Consider the following 22,057-nt stretch of genomic DNA (forward strand, 5'->3'; position numbering starts at 1 on the left):
AACTGATGTCTGATCATATACGCCACAAACGTCTCTTGTAACCCAAATACTTTTAACTTTATCTTCTCAAAATTACACCTTGTGTTACAAAAAAGTAAAAGTTTTTTTTCTGCATTAATCTTAACTAGCTAAATGGCTATGGAGATTCTCAGTCATCCAGGTCATGACTGTCCCAAAGGTGTTTTTTCAAGAGGCAACTGGATTTTCTGCTCTCTTTTTGGGGGGGAAGATGTTTTGCTTCTCATCTAAGAAGCTTCTTGGACGTGAAATGTCTTCAAAGAACAACCAGAAAGTCCAGTTGTTGATTGAAAAAGTACCTTGGGGACTTATCTAGCTAAGCAAAAAACAATCCATTCAATCATAAACTTAACATCAGAAAGAAATTATCTGAGTTACAAAAATGTTGAAGGGAGTTTCATCAAGCCTTGTTTTGATTCGTTCTTCACCATCAGCTGCCGACTTGCTTCTTGGCCTCTGACATAATCCTCCCATTTCTCTTGTGTCTCCACTCTGCTTGCTGCCTCTGTGACCTGTTTCACACATCCCTCTATTGACTGGGCATGACAGGGCCACTGTGGTCCTTCCATTGGTTCGTCAGCGAACATCCTTATTTCCGCTGCAGTCACTTTGCACGTCCAAGGTGGCTCATCTACACCTTCAGTCAATCAGCTCCACCAGGATGGATGATTTCACATTGATTAAAGGCATTTTTCTTGCAGAAAACTCTCCCAGTGTGCCATTGCCTGCACCGCTCAAGTCAGTGGTCTTTTGCACACCAGCTCTCCTCTCGAATACCACCTGAACACAAGACTGGATCATCATTTCACTGAAAGTGTACCATGCTGAGCGCTAAACGGTTGGCAAAACAGCATCTAGTAGACCTCTTTTGCAGTCTGACTTGCTGCAGCTGGAACAACACATGACGCAGCCCTTCAATCCAGGGATGTTTTACTTTGATCTTGAACCACTAAGAATAGTACATACCATTGATGTAGTCCACTATCATTCTTAAGTTTTTGAGAGTTTTGCTTTTAAAGCCATGTTTTCAAACCCATATTCGACAAAGTCTATTTGCAGTTGTCAACCGGCGTGAATGGCTTACGGGGTCAATTTCCAGAAGAGCCAGGTCTGTGGGAAGTTCTCCTGTCCTTGTTGCCTGTGTGATCCTATATCCATACACTTGATCAGTGGAGAGATCCTTTACAACACTGTTGCTTAGTGAAATGAGAGGCTCACCAATTGAAACTGGTGAATGAAGGATGTCAAGTTCTGTTTCAGTGTCTAGCATGTTGCCAATTTTACCTGCCCATTTGTTGTTAGACAAGGCATTCCCATCTAATTTTGTGATGGTCGTAGGAGTAACTCATTCATGTGGAGGGCACACACCAACCAGATCAACTTCCAGTCAAGCTTGACCTCTACTCAGTGCATGGCACCACCTTCATAGCCATATTAACCTTTGTAGAATCTCCTCTAATGGCCTTCAAGCTTTTGTCAATGTCTTCTTCATAAAGTACACCAGATTATCTGCAACCACTTGAGCAGGTTTTCCTGTTTTTGAGCCTTTCTCTAGAGTGAAATGATATTTGAACTGATACTAGCTTTTCTTACAGAGCTCATCCAATTCTTGATCTAGAAACTATATTTTTTCCTGGGCTCTCTTGGCTTTATTGTGGCCAACTACAATAAAGACTACATACTCTTGTCTTCTTCAGTGATCAAGCCAGCATCTATGAAGTCAGGTGTGGTAATGGCAGCTGTGGCATGTAGACCAACACTGTATCTTATGCTCTGCATAGCGGCATTTGTTATTTCTATAATCTATTGTTTTCTGCCTTTTCTTTTGAAGCAGAGGGCACATGTGCTTGGTCCAAGGCCTCTTCCTAACTTCCATCACATTCCTCTTCATCTTCATCTTCATCATCAATCGTCTGTCCTTCATTTTCATCATAAGAGAGAATTACCTCATTGGTCAGTATCGAAATGTCTGAAATACTTCTCTGCTTATATTTGGCGAACTTTCATCTCATTGTCTTGAAACTTTTGTCTTTTGATTAGTTGTTTCTGCTCGGGCACATCTGGCAAACCAAGCTGGTGCGATCCAAAAGAACCAATCTTGTCTCTCTGACCTTTAACAAAACCAAGTTCCTTCAATGGTATCTTTGTCTCCTTAGGGCAGGTACAGTTAATTGCCCCCCTTTTTTTTTTAGCAGCCAGCAAGGCAGCTGAATTCGGTACACAGAACAATTTAACACTTGCAGTTGAGGATGTCAAACAGTTTGTCAAATTTCACCGTGAAAGTCTCTTTGGCATCTAGCTTTCCTCTACCAAGAGATATGTTTTTGGCTTGATTCCAGCTCTTTGGGATCTTGTTCGGGATTGTCACTCGTGAATTTAGAACAGGGATCACAAAATAACTGTTTGCTCATTCCCAGTTTTCAAGCGCTTTGGATATATGTCTCTTGCAAGACTGGCTGCTGGGTAGTTTCTAGCATTATCACTATTTTGTTCTCTTAACAGTAGCCCATATCTGAGAATGTCTCTCATTATCAGACGGCAACAGGTCTCTGCCAGTCCCAATTAGGTTGCTCATATGAGTGAATATTTCCAGTCTTGTTCTTTTTTTAGAAGCCATTAGAGATCACTTATAACATTCACAGGAAATGAGGCCAGCAGTATTAACACACTCTGACAAAATAACTTTGAACAAAAAGAGAAAGACAGTTGAACTTGTGAAATGAAACAAAAGAAAATGTTAAAAAGTGACATTTATGTAGTTACTTACTAAGCACATCTAAATTATATTAAAGTAACCAAAATACCTTTACAATCCCCAAGGCATATCACAACTTTTGAGTACCCCTAATGTTTGAAAATTGAAAGTTGGAAAATTTGACATGCCCTAAAAATTCTCCCATTTGTCTTTCTGATTTTGGGAAAATAGTTGTAGGTCTGTATAATTCTTCCTTTTCACAAGGTTGAGTCATGCAGAATTTCTTCTATAGCACATGGGATTTTTGTGGCTGTCTACATCTGGAAAGAATGGCATTTCCCCAAATAGTGGAGATGTTATCTTATAGCAGTGATAGAATAACTTTTTCTCTTTGTGCCAAATAAGTTTCCCCCTTTTTTCTTCTAAAGGGGATGAAGGAGAGCATCACTCTGCAGCTGTGCCGATGGAAGAAGAGGAAGATGACGATGAGGATCCTGAGAATAGGTATGATTCCATCCGTAAGGACTTTAAAAAGATTATAACACACCCTAGGCGTGGGCTCAGGCGAGACCAACGGAACAGCAAGCAGGTTGTAAAAACCAGAAGTGCCTGCCTTGTACAGACTCGCTCACAGGCTTCCCGCCAGCTTGAACGAGAGGCCAGAAAACAAACCCCCCAATCCAGAAATGAAAAGAGAATCCGATTTAAGTGTTAACTCACACACCTTGCATAGGGTGTGTTATAAATGCAGCACTGTCCATTTTAAGTTTCCATGTATAATGTGGATTTTGTGTAAATTGTACAACTCTTTTTTTTTTTAAAGCAATTTGATAATTACAACTCTCCACAAGAATGGGAGAGGAGCAGTTACTCAATATTGATAGCATTTTGATGGCACTTGAACTCCTTTTCAACTGGGATATAAATTAGCTCTCACAAAAACTTGATCAAAACTAGCCAGAAGTAGAACCTGCTTTTGGAGAAATCCGTTTCCTAGTATCCTGAATTACAGATTTCTGTAATTTCAAAACTCAATACTTGGTAGTAGTAATATGATGACTTGAATTTGTGCCTGCTTCAGTCATTTGAAATTTTATTGGCTTTGTTTAGATTACAGCTGCATGTTAAATTGAACAATATGTATATTTGTTAACATTTAATGTTAAAATATCACTGTAGTTAAGGATTTCATTTTGTAGGCCTTACAAACTTCATAATACATGAATTCTGTAACTGATATAAGCCAGGAAAGAATAGATGTAACTAAGATGTAATAGGAAACAATTTATTTAGCTACTGCCATTTATATTGTCTTCTAATATTCAGCTTACCATTCTTGGAAGTTTCAAATTTTAACACTATTTAGTCATGTTATACCAACTAAACTGATTTTTTTAAATGCATAGAACAGTTTGCAGTCTTTAGAGACTTAACAGGGCATGAAGCCTCAATGAACACATGGGGGACTTAAACTAAGAAGATATTCAGAGGGTTGCACTGTTACAGAATTGACAGCATGCTTTTGTTAAGGCATCTATGCCCAGTGTTGATTATCAAGCAGTTTCTTTGCGGGAACTGTTCCAGCAAACTCAATAGAATATTTGGGGAGTGATAGATATGCACTTGGCTTTGTGGGGCTTAGAATTGTTTGTTACTAAGTCAACTGGTTTTTACCTAGAGAAAACAAAACATATTTTTTTGTACCTGAAATGAATTTTATCACTTAACTTGTTCTCCAGTGTGGAGCTGGGTACAGATAAAATGCTGCTATTCTAGGTTATTACTTGCTTTTCATATACAATGTTTAAAAATGTTTTGAAAATGAACTTTAATATTTGTTTAGGGATTGCTATAGAAACGGTGGTGAGGAAATTGTTCAAAAATTCTGTTAAGACTTTCAAAGAGTGAAAGTAGAGTTCGTTCTTTCATTGTTAAGTTTTAAAAATTAATTTCTAGCAGAAAAATTATATTAAAAAAAATCAAAAGCTGGATTTTTCAAAAAATTCACAGTGCTTAGTAAATGAATCATATTTGTAATCAAAAAATAAAATTTTACTCATAAAATTCCTGGACTTGCTTTAATGTGGGAAAACCCCAGAATACTGTATTATCCAGGAATAAAATTGATCTACCTCTCTTACATGGAGTTGGTGTTCATAGACAAGTAATTAACCAATATGTATGTTGGTTAACATGTATTGAAATGCATCGCTTTTGCTTCAGAGTCAGGAAATGGCAATTAAGTAGTTGGTCTGATATTAGGAGGGTCCCAAGAGCAGATATTAGGAGGGTCCCAAGAGCAGAAAGACAACCAGGCAGGGAGACACTTCTGCTTCTTCTCCCTGTTGTGGTACCTTCAATCTTGCACTCTGAAGAGCAGCTCATGCAGCACAAAAATGCTCCCATTTGCAAGTTGAACCGATTTTGCCTGCGCATGGAATCTGCCTCTGGGAGTTGCACTGTGATCAATCAATCCAAACTTTCCAGTAAATGTGCTTAGGCTTGCAATTTGACTGTTGCTTGCTTTTGCTTTTTTAATGAATGAAACAGTTCTGCCAGGCCAAAGAAAGATGTTAAGCGATCTGTAGTATTGTTACAACTTAGACAGTGGTGTTTAAAACTTTCTTTTTCTGAAGAAACTATTTTAACATGCCTCTTGTTAAAAATGTTAAAATCAACTTTGCCAATTTGCAATATTTTAGTGAGTCTTAATATAACAGACAGTGCTGTATTTCATTGTGGTGTGTATTTGTTTATTATTGGTTTGTCTGAATTTTTAAATAGTGCTGTTTCAATATGTTTGGAGTTACTTTGTTCATTAAGAGATTCATAGTGTATTCATGCACAATGCCTTTGAAGTATTTGATGGATGCAATAAATTTTTGTAAAACATGTTTCTCGTCCAAGCATTTAATTTAAGAAACACATTTTTTTCTACTAAGATGTAATAGGAAACAATTTATTTAGCTACTGCCATTTATATTGTCTTCTAATATTCAGCTTACCATTCTTGGAAGTTTCAAATTTTAACACTATTTAGTCATGTTATACCAACTAAACTGAATTAGAGTATGTAATGTTTTTAATTTACTCTCATACTCAGAGTATGTCAAATATGTAATTGCAAACATACTTGGTGTGATAGTTGGTGTAAGACATCTCAGAAAACATGCACATGGATTTGGGACTCTTATCTCTGACCCTCTGCATGATGGCCTTCCAAATTCCTTAACACTCACCTCCCCTCGCTATAAACCATGTTGATTCATGCATTTGTGGGTACAGGAGACCATGTCCAGAGCTGATGTCAAAAATTGCCTGTAGTGGGGGGAAATAGAAACTACACATGTGGCTATGCAAATATATATGCATTTAGTCTTGCAGTTGAAACTGCAGTAGATCAGGATACTGTAGACTTGGAAAGGAGTAAAAGCCATTCTCACTTTAGTACTATAAATTGAATAAACATTTGACAATGTCACCAACAATCTTGTGGAAGAAAAATAAGGCAGCATTAGCTTCTGGTAATGGGGTCTGCAGATAACTGCTATCTTGGCTATTAAAACAATGATTTTAAGGCCATCCAGAAAACATCAGAGAGTTAGTTTCCTTGACAATCAAATGTATTAGTTGTGATTAATGTACTTCAGATCTAATTCATAATGTGCTTTTTAAAGGCATTTTAAAGTAGCTTATATTACGCTGAGCATAAGCTTCACATTATTTATATCACAATATGGGAAGGTTGGATGATAAACCCGAGTAATACACTAGTATTTGTCTATAGTGTTTGTGTTTACTAAAAAGATATTTAATGAATAGAGGGTTCAGCTTCTCCGAAGTCCATTCCCATGGCTGCATCTCCTTTCCTAATTAGCATTTTCTGAATGCCATTATGTCTTTACAGCAGTCAAAATGGACTTTATTTGAAACAGCAAATCATTTTACTATCAGTTATGACTTTAACAGATTAACAGACTTGAAAGGGAGCTTGTAGATCATCTAGTCCAACCCCCCCACTTAGAATATGTGTCTCCTTTTGGAAGTCCAACTATCTGATATTACATATTTTGAAACCCAAGCATACTTTGAGATGGTTTGCTTCTTTGTTCCACTTGATAAAAGCTAGGTATGTAAAGTGTTTGTCAACACTAAATGCAACAATTTGATCAGAAATTGAAACTGACACATTTAGTTAAAATGTTAACAGAAAAAAACTCAGCTTTTGTCATACTTCTGTTTTTCTTTGGCTTTGCTTTCCATAGAAACCAAGGTCAAAATCTGTTGTAGGATTCCAGAAACATGGAATCAGGTTTACAAAAAAAATATTTTTTTTTTAAATTGTAAATGAATATTTATGGACACTTCTAAATTTTGGGAGTTAAAATGACATTCAGGGGTAACCTACTTAATACCAATTAATCATTTCTAACCGTTATTGTGTTGTTCATCATAAAATTTAACATGCTGATTAATATACCTGCACATCTTGTGATCTGACTAAGGAAAATGTGTGAGTTATTCATGGTAGACTGGCAGGCTCAAACCTGTTAATTTGGACAGCAAAAATACACAATGAGAAAAAGCATATGAAGGGTCTTTGATGCTGTCTGGGCTTGGTTGTTTTGTGTTTTGTTTTGCAAACGTTTCATTGCCCAAACTAGGTAACTTCACCAGCACAAAAAGACGTTGCCTAGTTTGGGAAACGAAATGTCTGCAAGAAAACAATCAAGCTCAGAGAGCACCAAAGACCCCTTATTTCAACCCGGAACCACAAATATTCTCCTTTATCAGTAAAAGCATACTTTCATAGGGCTTGGTGACCTTTAAATCCCCAACTTATGTCAAAATTGATGTAAGTAAGCCTTCCACTTGAAGCTCTTCTCCTTGTCGCAACACCTTTGGTTTCTTGCTACCAGAATTTCTCTAGCTATGCCTTGCTGCTCTTCTAGTTTGCTGACAAGTTTAATTCATTGCTTTGGAGAAATCCAAATACTCTTGACACAGTATTGGAGAAAAAGATGGCTGTGGTTAAATAGTTATACTTACTTTTGTGTTAAATTTCTTCTTCCCATTCAATGTCATTGAAGAAAAGTGCTCCCTAAAGAGTTATAGTAGATTGAAGGGAATCAATACAATGGTGCATACCAATCTTGCTCTTTGGATCTGTTTTAGTCCAGAAATAGCTGTGTGTCAGATTGAAAAAGTGTGGTGAAACTTATTATTTCTTTTATTCATTAAACATGAAAGTCAGTCAACTGAACATTTAAAAATGTATCATAAATATCATTGACTGGCACTGATGGTTGATACAGGCTGCTGCCAGCAAGTATTATTATTATTATTATTATTATTATTATTATTATTAATAATAATAATAATAATAATATTAATATTATTATCATCATCATCATTATCATCATCATCATCATCATCATCATCATCAGAATGAGGTCGCCTGCTTCTATTTTAAATTGTGCCAGTTAGACCCATCAGTACAGTCTTAGGTTCTAGTATGGTTGCCTTCAATTCAAGGCTTTTGCAGTTGGTTTGTTCTGTATCCTGTGCTACCTGCCCATGAGAAGGAGAGGACAAAGTTTGCTTTTATCATTCTTGGGTTGTTGTTGCTGTCTGTTTTGAACTGCCTGGCTTGCCTTGATATGAGATTTCTTTGCAGAGGTCCTACTGGTTATTTGTGCTTTTAGTACTATGATTAAAACAAAAAGAGTTTGACAGTCAACAAGAACCCTTAAGCCAGGAAAACCAGTCTAATGCTTAGGATAAGTACATGGGCTTCCTTTGAGCAGTGTTGATGGACCACTAATTGCCTGTCCGTTACGAGGTGTATCACAAGATACCACTGTGCTTTATCTGCCTTCAAGTTCTCAGCCAGGGCTTTTAAGGTTTGTTATCTTGCACAATTCTAAAAAATAGCACACAAAAACTGGCTTTCAAGCTTTCTCTTTAAAATGATATTTCATCATTGAAATATGACTGATACAGGATCCTGATACTCAGTTAAAATTGCTGTACTATAAAGAGTGATAGTATGATACTATAAGAAACAGAAAATGGAAGCACGGTGGTTGTATTAACTACAGCCTCAGAAACTATAGATGATCCTTGACTTATGACCACAATTGAGCCCAACATTTCCATGGTAAAGCAAGACAGTTGTTAAGTGCATTTTGCCCCTGTTTAGGATCTTCCTTGCCACAGTTATTGAACGAATCACTGCATTTGTTCAAGGCGATCATTCAGTGAATCTGTTTCCCATTCATTTTGGTTGTTAAAAGGTTGCCACGGGTGATCACATGACCTTGGGGGCAGTGCAACCATCAGAAATACATGCTAGTTGACAAGCATCTGAATTTTGATCATCAACGGTCATAACTCTGAAAAATGGCCATAAGTCACTTTTTTCAGTGCCGTGTAACTTTGAACAGTCACTAAACAAACGGTTGTAAGGCAAGGACTACTTGTACAGCAAACTAATCAGTGGATAGAAAATGTTTGAAAATATTTAGCAACTCCTGCTTCCATAAGCAGATTGATGCTCTAGACCAAATTCTGTTGCTGATGGCCATCAATTGCTCAAGTTTTTTTTTTAAATAATGCTTGATCTGCTTCTTGGTTGTTATTGGTGAACCAATGGAATACACCTTTTTTGTTTTGCTTCAAAGAATTGCCAAGAAAATGCTTTTAGAAGAAATCAAAGCCAATCTTTCCTCAGAGGAGGATGCTTCTTCTGATGAAGAATCCAATGATGGGAAGAAAAAGAAAGGAAGGCAAGCCAAAAACATAAATAACAGTGGTAAGCACCTGACAGAAAAACAAATATTTGAATGCACTTTCATATCAAAGTGCATTATAACAGTTCCTCAATAGCATATTATTCGCCATAACCAGCCAAACATTAAATGGTAAATGATGGCGAATCTATTATTAGATTAATTCCAAGATACGGGGGTGGTTCCTAGCTTGGCTGCTTCATAAAAGGCTTGGAAGAATTCATAAGGATCATGGAAGTCGGGGGGGGCTGCCTCTGAAGCCCTTCGGCCTGGAAACGAGTGGGCTCCCTTGTGCCGTTGGTTGGCCAGACCCCTGGACTCTAGAGCAGCATTCTCAACCAGCGCAGCACTGCTTCGGTTCTGAATATGCCACTGAAGCTTTTCCCCGAGGATTTTTATTTATCCGCAAAATTAAGTCTTTGGATTCCATGTTGCCTCCTCTCCCCAGCATCATTGGATGGATGGAGCCCAAATGCTCAAATGAATTGAGGGGTTGGTTGGCGAAGGGTAACCAAAAAGCTATTTTACCACTTAAATGTGACTTGTTGAACAACACTAGTAAAAATAAATGATTTGTTCAGTGCTTGTTCCAGAGACTGTTGTAATTGCAGTTAATTCACTATTATGTTGATATAAATCTGACAATGATATAAACTAGAAGAATTTGTGCATGTAAGGTTTTTTTTTATGTTTTTTGTTTTCCTGCAACAGGAGAGAATGAACAAGAAGAGGAGTTTGACTCGGATTCAGATGCCGAAGAGGCCAAGAAACCGAGATACAGGCACCGTTTGTTAAGGCACAAATTAACCATGAGTGATGGAGAGTCCGAGGAAGAGAAAGGGGGAAAATCTAAAGAGGCAAAAGAAGTTAAACGCAGAAATAGGAGGAAGGGTATTAAGTCTGTTTATATTGATGTGTGTGTGAACTAACAAGAGCTCTGTTGGCTTAATTATTTTATTACACGTTTACTGTTAAGGATGCATAATGAAATCTCACTCCTTTACAGCTGCTTTAAATGTGGCCCAAGCGATTGGATGTGTCTAGAACAATTTCTTTAATCACTAAATCTTATCCCTGTTTTCCTATTTCATTAAAAAAAACACTCTTATGTGAAGTAGATAGTTTACTGGTGGTCCTTGCTTAGTAATTATTCATTCAGGGACCATTTGAAGGTACAATGGCACTGATTAAATGGTAGTTACGGTAGAAGGTCCTCAACGTTATGGCCATTGCAGGGCCTCCTATAGTCATGTGCCACTATTTGGGTTCTGGGCGGCGTGTCCAGATTTACAAGTGTAGCCCCCTCCCCCCCCGCATCTCTTCCCATATGGCTTCCCTGCACTCCAGCATCACTGCTTCTCCCTGCCTCCCCCAACCCTCTTCTTCCTTCCCTTGCTGATGAGAGGCTCAGGGAATTCTGATCAGCAAGATTGCAACAGACAAGAATTCCATTTTGGCTGTTCCAACTTGCACACTTAATGGTTTAGATAGAACCGTCATATTTATAGCTAGACAAGATTCAGGGAAGCTTTTCTTTCAAATGAATCTGGATCAAACCCATCATGAAGCATAGGTAAACATCCTCCTGTGTCAAAGATTCTGTCTACCACATGCTTTGTCCTCTGAGGTCCTTTCGTTCTCCGTTTCTAATAATTCATGACACCCTCATTTGGAGCCTATGCTGTTTTCAAGACCTCGCCTTTCTCCTTCTGCATCACTATGGAATAAACCGGAATGCCTTGCAGAAGTGGCTATTGGTGGCAATCAAACTCAGCAGGAAAGATATCAAAAATATCCGTCCTTCCAATCAGCGATTCTCTCTTTTTATGTACCTGTGAGCAAAAATTATTCCAGGGACAAGAATGTTCTGAAGAAATCCAGAATGTTCAGTTTCTCCTAAGGACTATGCCAGTTTGGCTATTCTGGAGGAGGGCTGATACTTTTATGGAAGTTCATCTTTTAAAGCAGAAGGGATCTTTCAAACTAGAGTCTATAGAGTTTGAAAACTGCCAGAGGAAGTGGGTTGGGGACAGAGAAGGGGAATGTCGCAGAATCTGAGGTTTTCTCCATGCCTGGTATACCATAATCCTTTCCCTTTTATCTGTAAGGTTAATTATTTCTTTCAATAGAATTAAAAAGTTGCATTCTTTTTTTTTCTGTAGCCCTCTTAATGGGCCAAGATAGTAGAGAGCACATTATAAGTTGTTTTTAAATGCCTCTGGGAAGGCAGTTGGAAGAAATGTGCTACTGCAGATTTTTCTTGCCAATCGGGAATCAGGCTAATTATTTCCATCCATTCTGTCTGATTCATTGGGTGACTCTCTACAATACCAAAAGGATCTGTTATTTTTGTCTTTTCAGATTAACAGACAAGCTTTCATGCACTACAGCTCACATCTGATGCAACTCACAAAAGCTAATGCTTTGTTGTAAAATTTGCCAGTCTGCAAAGATAGTACCAGGCTTTCTCTGATTGTTGGCTCCCATGTCTCTCCACCTACCTTGTTATCCTTGTGTGAATAAAACATTCAAGAACACATCCTAAGGACGAGTTTCTTTGGTCTTAAGAAAGTAGATCTCTTTTACTTGTGGTTAGATAGTCACTTATCTCTCCTTCCGTTGGGATCCTCAGTTTCAGAATAGCCTTATCTTAGCTCTTGGGACAGAATTGGAGGTAGGTGCTACTAGTACTTTCATATGGAAAAAGAGATTTAAAACGGGACTTTTCACTTTGGAAGAATTAGAAGTTAGAATCCATGGTTGGATGGCTAAAATGGAAACAAATATTCATAGAAAAACACCAATCTTTCCTTTTATTTTTATATTTTTCAAAAGCATTAATATTAGCACTCATTAATACCATAATAATTCTCAGACAACATTGTATATCAAAACTTCAATACATTTCAGATGCAAGCATTTCTGTGCAAGCATCTTAAAATGAGCTGTCCCACTTTGCCGGAAGCAACACACTGCTCTTCTAAAAACTCTAGAAGTATTTAAATGAGAAATATTGGATTCAGAATGCTTCTGGGATTAATGAAAAAGTTGCAACACTGAGCTGGATTGGAATAGTTTTCAAACCTAGAAATTTTACATTCAAATCATTATGCAGATCATAATAGTATATCAATTTTTGCCTAATTTTTGACTTAAATTGTTTTACTTACATGTTTATTTCTCATCACTGTTGGAAGACCTGTGGTTGATTAAGAATCAGCAATAACTTGATGGCACATAATTATTGCAAATCAAATTTACAAATAATATAAGTGTGTGAATTTGTTTTACTAAGCAGATTTTTTTTATGACAGGTTTGCATTTGTTACATGATAGCAGGATATAGTTTTTATTGTTTCTTGTTATCTTGCTGTTAATTTTGGGCTTCTATTTAACTAATTTTATGAAAATGTACAGTTTCTTGATACTTTTTAAATTGTTTTATCTTAAAGTGAGCAGTGAGGATTCAAGTAATTCAGAAGCCAATGAATCTGGAATTAGTGAAGAAGTGAGTGAATCTGAAGACGATCAACGTCCTAGAACCAGGTAGCATTTTTTTTGATGGGATGTCCTAGGTCATATTTTATTAGCGTTAATAATTTTGCAGGAAAATCTCTGCAGAAATCTGTAGTGATAAAAACTACAAAGCACTTCCCAACCCAGAAATTTTATTTCCAGTTTTTTTTTTTAAATCTTGCTTTAGCCATTAAAACCTGAATGCCAAATTCAGATTTATAATGCTGCTTTTTAAAAAGACAGAAACAAAACCCTATTTACTATCTGGAATGCTTTGGAATTATCGTGTTTTTTTTCTACAAATCCAGTTCCCTAAAATCCAGGTACGTTTGCCTTTTTCTTTTATTAAAAAAGATAAGCATCCAGTCTACTTCTGTAATTTTTGCCTGGTTTCACACGTAACACAGAGCATGGAACCAATGTGGTTTTTTTTCATTTCTGGCTTGAGATATTGTAATATGGTTTGTAAATCATGCTTTATGCTAGTTATGCAAACCCGCCAATAAAGCACTATTCAGTAAGCCACTATTAAAGTATAACTTAATGCAATGTAAAAATCCCCTAACTGCACTCCTTCATTCTAAAATCTTAATGCAGAAGAAACAAGTTAACTGAATCATAAATAAAGAGGAGGAAACTGCAGCTACATTTTCTTAAGTAGTTCAGATTGAAAAATGTATATAAAATCTTGGAGGAAAATAAGAAAAAAAAACAGTGGTCAGTATAGTTAGCCAAGAATAATCTTTTTAGAACAGTACCCCTTCATTTTTTAGATCCGCTAAGAAAGCAGAAATAGAAGAAAATCAGAGGAGTTACAAACAGAAGAAGAAAAGGAGACGCATAAAAGTCCAGGAAGACTCATCTAGTGAAAATAACAAGGTTAGACCAGCATTTTTTTTTGTTTTGTTTTTGTCTTTAAATCTGCATGATTTTAAAAATCTTTTACAAATAACCTTCCCAACTACAATGAGATATTTTTGAAACTAAAGAAACTTTCCAAACAAGTTTGATATGGCAACTGTCAGCCTTGCAAGATAGTACAGACAGGAAGCATGCCCAGATGAATGAAATATACTTTATTGTAAGCTTATATTAATAGCATCTTGCAAGTCTGAAAATAACATTTCTCCCCCATCACCTTTGATGTTCCCCATATCCTTATTCCTTCTATAGGGGCTAGGTTGCCACTGGCTGAGGGACTTCCCATTGTTCCCAAGGCCATTCCCACGTGCCAATTCCATCATAAGGATAGATGTTCTAGTTCAATTCCAACTCAAGTATTGTGGCCAATTCTAGTTTTGAAAAGATTCATAAAACTGAGGACAGATTTAGAGAAGAATACAGTTGATTGGGGAAGTATAAATTAAGACCCCTGAGAAAGAGCAGCAAGGAGCTTAGTTTGGAGAAAAGGTGAGTGATGGGGAGATGATTGCATTCTTTAAAAGGAGACCAAATGTAATAGAATAAAGAGATTTAGTTTTTAAGAAGGTTATCTGAGAGAAAAACTCCCTGATTGTGTATTTTTTAAGTTAGGATGGACTTCCCTTCACTAGATATACTTAAGGGGCAACTGAATAATTATCAGTCAGAAATCCCAAAGGTGCTTTTTTTCCCCCCAAGAGGCAACTGGACTTTCTGGTTTTTCTTTAAAGACGTTTCACTTCTCATCCAAGAAGCTTCTTCAGCTCTGATTGAATGGTGGAGAATCCTGAGTCATTCAGTCAGAACTGAAATAATCTTGAATGAGGAGCGAAACGTCTTCAAGCAAAAACAAAGATAGTCCAGTTGCCTCTTGAAAAAGCACCTTTGGGACAACCATGAACTGGATGACTGAGAATCTCCATTAGTCATTAGTCAGGAATGCTTAAATTTGGACACAAGGGCTAAATGGCCCCTTCCAGTTCTGAGGTTCTGTGTCCTAAACGTAGAGTAAGCTTTTATATCATACAAAGCAACTGTTACATCCTACCGTCTGATATCAGCATAATCATTTTCAATAGCTTTACTTTGGATTGGACAGATTATTCCAAATTCACACCAAATCCCACTTCATTGTGTGACAGTCATGGCATTTTTAAAATTAAATTTAAAAATTTGCACCTATTGTTGTTGTTTTACTTTGCTCTTGTGTGATCTATAATACAGTAAAGGGCTGTGGAAATATAGGAAATCTATATATAGAAGCAATATAATGGAAAGGAAATAGAAATTTAGTCCTTGAGATCTCAATTTATACACATGGGAAATGCTTACTGTACTATCTCAATGCAAGTGATACCCTCTACGCTCCGCCTGCCATAAATACAAAAGGTGCATTATGCAGTTTGGTTAGCCAGTCTTAGTATTTGGAATTATTAAACAATAAAAGGCAATAACAGTAAATTATTTATCTTGTTGAAAGAGTGTTTTGTGTTTTATTTGAAATCATGATTAAGAATATATCTTTCTGGAACTTTTACAGAGTAATACTGAAGATGACGATAATGATGATTCTAAATCTCCCGGAAAAGGCAGGAAAAAAATAAGGAAGATTATTAAAGATGATAAACTCAGAAGAGAAACACAAAATGCATTGAAAGAAGAAGAGGAGAGACGAAAACGGATTGCAGAAAGGGAACGTGAAAGGGAGAAGCTCAGAGAAGTATTTATATTTGTTTAATTGGGATATTACCAGGATTTTTCAAACAAGTATTTTGAGGAAAAACAAAACTATTAAATTGCTAAAAGAGAATTGTAATAGAAATTATATTTGATAAACAGTGCTTTGTTTCATGTAATTTTACTGTTGAAAGCATTTTTCTTGAACACGATTAAGTGTTTTCATTGCAAAAGTACTTGGCAAGGTGTTTGAAAATAGAATTGCTTTTCTTTTCTTTTTTCCCCCAAAAGTTTTTTATTTTTAATCTTTTACATCTCTTTTACTGAACAGTGTGATTCTAGGTTTTTACTTTTCCATACAAACATGACCGTAATTACATATCTATCTCACATATTCAGTTTCGTATCATATCATTGCATTTTCCATTTTCTATAAATTTTCAAAAATATTCTTATATTTTTTGCTTTTATTTTATCCAATTTTAATTCATATAATTCTATTTTTCTTTAATTATACTCTTATCTTCTTTATATAATATCTTAAAATTCTTTATTTCTTATTCTATATTCACTATATTCTTATTCTGTATTCACTATATTCTTGTACTTTTATCTGTCATATTTGCAATTTCATCACATATTCTTATTTCATTATTCAATAAATTCCATCTTAATATTAATAATTCCAAAGATTTCCTCCTTAATTACCCATTTGAGTTTTTGTCTTATACATCATTCAATTTACTCCCCTTTAACTCATATTAAAAATTACCATAATATAATCATTTTTAGTTATCATCTAAATATTACATATCACATATACATTTTAGATTAGATTCTACATGGTATTCTTTTCTTTATTCTAAAACATTTATTTTTTTTCTAATACATTAATCTTTTCAGCTAATTGAAGAAACTGATATTTGTCTTTTTAGTACAATTCTCATAGTTCATTTTAACTATATTTTTAATTTCATTTAATGTAATTGACATTCTTATTATAATCCCATCTTTACATATATCCCAGTTAATTTAACAATGATTCTTAGAAAATAATCAAATAAAAAAATCTTCCTGTATTTCCCCTTTCTGCTGTTTCCTTTCTCTTTGTTTGACTTTCCAAACAATTACTTTTTTAATTGTCCCCTCAGACCTCCAAGTTTTAATTTCCATGCTCCCCCCCCCCCATTTCAATGTTCATTGTGTCATTTATTCATTGAGGCTGGCCTCTTCTTTAATCAACTCCTCCCCTTCTGGTTCTCCTTGTCTGTCTTTGTTCTCCAGCGACGCCATTTCTAGCATTTGTAAGGCAATACTGCACAATTCCACTTTTCCCCATATCATTTTCCTTATACTTAAGTCCGATTTTATTTCCAGATAGTATTCTGCCATTTTTGTGCACCTCTTTTAATTTTAATTTTTCTTTTACCTCTTTCTTCAATGTTTAAATCCAGACCAGTTATCCAGTAGTTAATTTAATCCAGCTTCTGTTAAGTCTTATTTCAAGTTTCCAGGGTCAAAATAGTCGAATGTTCATATATTTTGTTGTTAAATTCTTTCTGTTGAGTTTTAAATTTTCCTCAAGGTCACCTAGTATTCCCAGGGTTCAGACTTCTTTCTTCTTCCTTCATAATATAGTAACTCACTTTTCAGGGTTTCTTTCTTATTGTTTCAAAGATCCTCTTACTTTGTATCAAGTTCCACTCTTTATAGAACCAAACACTTTTCTAAAAAGTCATTGAAAGTTTTCCTTTACCATTAAGTGGCGCTCTCTGTCTCAAGTTCCACCTTTTCTTTTCCACTTTCCTTTTCCCTTTTAGAGCGTTTAAATTTAAAAAATCCAGTAAATCCAATTATTGTATATTTTTTCCTTTTAGTACATTCAAGTTCAGCTTTTAAGTATGCCTATTTAGTGCCAATTGTATAATTTAGTATAATCCAATTTACACAGATGTTTCTCTCTTTCGATTTACTTCTTTTACTGTTCAAAGCACTTTCACTTGTCTCCTATTTTCTTTTTTCCACTCCCTCTAGTCGCCGCTGTTCCAGTCTTTTTTTTTTAAGTCTCTTTAAATTTTTAAATCTGGGGTATCTTGTATTCAGATATTGTGCTTAATTTGCCTGGTCTCCACACTGTCTGCTTTTTCACCGCTCCTGCATGATCTTTGTCCCGGGTAGCTCTCCTTCAGGGTGGCCAGGGGGGAGTTTACCCAGCCAAGGAGGGGAGATGTGGCTCCCCTCGACCTGACAGGCAGTCTCCCTCTTCTTCCCCACCCCTTCAAGGTGGTTCTAGCCCCATTCAGAGCCCTCTAACAGGTACAACACGGATTGAGCTGCACACGATCACAATCTTCGGTCTGTCCTTGAAGAAAATGCAACCGGAAGTCAGAATTGCTTTTCTTAAATTGACATATAAGACATATATGCAGAATCCTGATTTTCTCTTATCAGATGTATTCATTTGAGATTCTTGTCCTGCTTTCATATTTTAATACTTACGTTTTGCTTTTTTTTAACATAGTTTTAACAGCAGTAAATTGTCTTGACTATTGTAGTTGGAAAGAAAGGCAAAGTGCACATTTCAAAAACCTCTGGCTGGATTTAGCTGAAAGCATGTAGATAATTATCCTGAGTTAAAACCTTTTAAAGGCTTTTTATACCATTGGATTTACATGAGGATTACTGTCAGGACTGGAGGTTAAAACATATGAAGAATGGTTACAGGAACTGGGCATGGCTAGTCTAATGAAGAGAAGCACCAGGGGAGACAGGAGAGCAGTCCTCCAATACTTGGGCTACCACAGAGAGGAAGAAGGGGTCAAGTTGTTTTCCAAGGAAACTGAACGCCAGACAAGGAATAATGGATGGAAACGAGGAGAGATTCAACCTAGAAATAAAAGAAACTTTCTGACAGTGAGAACAATCCACCAGTAGAACAGAAGTTGCCCTCGGAAGTTGTGGGAGCTCCATCACTTGAGACTTTCAAGAAGACATTGGACTACCATTTGTCAGAAATGGTGTAGGGTCCCCCACTTGGGCAGGGGGTTGGACTAGATGACCTACAAGGTCCCTTCCAACTCTGATCATCTGTTCAGTTAGTAACATCTCTACACCTGTGGATTGGTTGAATCCACATTGAACTGGAGGGAGGGGTTTCTAATGTCTTATTTCTAACTGTATTGCCAGGGCGGGGGGAGGGATTTAGAGTCTGCTTTGCTTTTGTTCTGCTCAACAAAAGGTTCCTTTTGAAATACAAGTTTCAGGAGTTTTTACTTTCTTGAGTGAGAAGGAGAGGCAGGACCTTACATAAAGCAGACTCAGCAAAAGTGGTCAACCTGGAGAAGCAAAACTTGGCTCTATGGTGGGGACCCTGCAAACTATGTCCGAACAATGCAGTCAACAGGGGGAAGCTGAATGCTGGGGAAAACTTGTACCACCACCCAGCCCGAGGCCTGCTCCCTGTACCCCATGGGAGATGTTGAGACGACCTGGAAGATCCTGAAAAGACTTGCTGGTCAATTGGGATCATGAAGAAAGATAGTTCGGGCGGAAGAACCAGAGGCATCACCCTCACCTAGGGCAGTCAAAAACCAGGGTGGAAGCTGGAGTTGGAAGCCCTCTCCGACCATGAGGAACTGGCCGAAGAACCGCTGAGGGAGGACTGATTGAAGAGGCACATCACGCAGCTGGTAATGGCGACTCTGGAAAATCTCTACATCCAAGGGGAGCTGGACTGGCAACAAAGTGATCAAAAAGAAAGGAATTTTATGAGCAATCCTTGCATTTACAACTTCAAAGGAACCATAAGCACAGTCCTGGTTCCAGTTAACAAGCACTTCACTTTATGACTGAGTTACTGGCTCTAACTGTCATCACTAAATGAGGATTACCTGTACTTTGAAGCATTCAGAAAAGTTATAAAACGTGGCAGTGCACATTAGATTTCTTAATTAGATTAATAACATGCTAGCATATTTGCTACAAGCAACAACCTTAATTGGTGCTAGCAACTTTGTTGATAAGCATTTTGTACATTAAGTGAAACATCAGGTGACCAATCCAGACTTGGTTCTGCTGCAGTTGCTACGTGAATCATCTGTGGTCTTTAAGGGAGATATCACATGAACATGACTTGTAATTTTACTGCCAGTTTCTCCATTGACTTTGCTTATTGGAAGCCAGCTGTGAATTTCACAAATGTGCTATGTCATAAATGTGTGCCAGCTGGATAGCTGTAATTCTGTTGGAATTAAATCTCCTGTCCCCGCGTAGCATCTATCTATCTATCTATCTATCTATCTATCTATCTATCTATCTATCTATCATCTATCTATCTATCTATCTATCTATCTATCCATCCATCCATCCATCCATCCATCCATCCATCCATCCATCCATCCATCCATCCATCCATCCATCCATCCATCCATCCATCCATCCATCCATCTATCTATCATCTATCCATCTTCATCTATCTATCTATCCATCCATCCATCCATCCATCCATCCATCCATCCATCCATCCATCCATCCATCTAAAAAGTTAAGAGATTCAGAAACAAATGTTTTTCAAGGCAAATATCCTGTGTTGACATCTTTATCACTAAATAAAGCACCAAAATATTTAACCCATTGTTTGGGAGCAGCAGATCCACAGAGGAATCTCTCTTGAAAGCAGGTAAAATAAAGTGCCGGGATAAAAAGAATATGCTTTCTTCTTTTATAATTTGGGCAGTTAATTCTTATCTTACTTTCTGAGCTTTTGCCCTTTCCTTAGTAGGATTTTATAATTCCACACGCCGTCTCCAGAACAATCCCTTGAGAATTTCTGGAACACGAGGCTTTGTTTATCTTATAGCTTTGAATAAGTTCCCATCTCTTCTCCTCTCTCCCCCCCCTCCCCCCTGCCATGGCAAACCAGGACTCTGTGCTCTGCATTGGGCATGATGCTGCCTGCTCTTAGGGTTCAGCAATACCTTTCCAGAGTTAATAATATTCCGTATGTTCTCAGAGTTGTATCTGCAACATTTTAGAGCACTTCAGTTTGAAGTTAGTAAAAACAAATAATCGACAAAGAGATTTCTAAGCTTTCATTTAGGACAGATAAATGCCCAGAAGATTTCAGTTGTGATTTGCCCGTTAAGCAAACCTATTTTGTTATAGTTTTCTGAGGCACATATTTTGTTACGGCCAGATTTTGTTTTTGTCAGATTTTTGCAAATAAAGAAAAATGTTTTTTTAATCTTGAATCATAAATGCATGGACTTAAATGTATTTATTTGTTATGGATGTGCTTAGCAACTCCCAAGTATGCAGAAAGTACAATGCAATTCCCACTCTTTAATTTAAAAGGGGGAGCCCTTGTCTGGGAATAGGTCCCATTGAATTGCCTCATGAGTTCTTCTCCAACTTAAATGGGACCTGAAAGAAGCCCTCTGTTTGTCTGTAGCTCTCGATGTATATTTGCCTTCAGTGTAGCTTGAAAGTTGAATATCTTGAATTAAATGGACCTATCCTTCAAAATATTTCCAGGTGATAGAACTAGAAGATACACATTTGAAATGTCCAATTACAACTAAGCTGGTTTTAGATGAAGATGAAGAAACCAAAGAACCATTGCTGCAAGTTCATCGAAACATAGTGACAAAGCTTAAACCTCATCAAGTAGATGGTAAGGTGGCATGACAATTTTTATTTTAAAATGTTAGATTTAGGAAATGTATGTTTTGAATCAATTAGGTTAGAGTCAGGGAGTACTCGGCCGATTCGGACCGGTTCTCCTGAACCCGTAGCAACGATGATGGGCAGCTCGGGAAACGGGCAAATCGTACCACTAACTGGCCCCTTCCCTTCCCTCCCACCCCTCCCACTCACGCCTGCCTTCAGGCTCAGCTCTTCTTCGCCCGTTGGCCTCGGTTGCCCCGGTTGCCTTCCTCCCCGGTTGCCTCCTCTGCCTGCCTTGGCCACTCGCCTGAGTTTTGGCAAAATGCTCCCTCTCACATGTGTGTACAGGGACCGTGTGACCCTAACCCCCCCCCCTCCTACCCCCGTTGCATTGCCCACAGGAAACTCTGCTGCAGGGCTGAATACATCCAGATGGAAACCTAGCGAGCTTTCCCAGGGCACCTATAGGGCAAACCTGAACGGCTGCTTTTCTCACATCGTCTGACTGTGAGAGCCATCAGCCCATGAATCCGCTGGCCTTCAGACGTTGTGGAAGTTCCATCCCTGGAAGCTTTGAAGAGGAGACGGGACCTCTGTTAGAAGTGGTGCAGGCAGTGGTGGTATTCAGCCAGTTAACTTTTGGTTCCGTTTGCGGAATCGGCTGAAGGCTCCTCCCCCACCCCCCACAGCCACTCCTGTCCTTGCCAGGAGGGAGGGAGGGAGGGAGGAGGCGTCCCAGTCCCTGCTGCAAGGAGGCTCAGCGAAAAGCTGCAAG

At 37.5% G+C, this 22,057-nt stretch overlaps 1 protein-coding gene across 1 annotated transcript in view; it reads left to right on the plus strand.

Annotated features, from left to right (window-relative positions):
• Positions 1–22,057, plus strand: part of ATRX (ATRX chromatin remodeler) — a 104,578-nt gene that overhangs the window by 43,218 nt on the left and 39,303 nt on the right. The window contains exons 10-16 of the mRNA XM_026684912.2: positions 3,142–3,217; positions 9,397–9,527; positions 10,216–10,395; positions 12,957–13,050; positions 13,794–13,899; positions 15,482–15,661; positions 21,151–21,289. Of these exons, the coding sequence (XP_026540697.2) occupies positions 3,142–3,217; positions 9,397–9,527; positions 10,216–10,395; positions 12,957–13,050; positions 13,794–13,899; positions 15,482–15,661; positions 21,151–21,289 (906 nt within the window). The remainder of the gene's footprint in view (positions 1–3,141; positions 3,218–9,396; positions 9,528–10,215; positions 10,396–12,956; positions 13,051–13,793; positions 13,900–15,481; positions 15,662–21,150; positions 21,290–22,057) is intronic.

The sequence above is a fragment of the Notechis scutatus genome, chromosome 10 (genome assembly GCF_049901735.1).
Source record: "Notechis scutatus isolate UNSWTSFEM ecotype Mainland chromosome 10, rNotScu1.2, whole genome shotgun sequence".
In the NCBI taxonomy this organism is placed as follows: Eukaryota; Metazoa; Chordata; class Lepidosauria; order Squamata; family Elapidae; genus Notechis; species Notechis scutatus.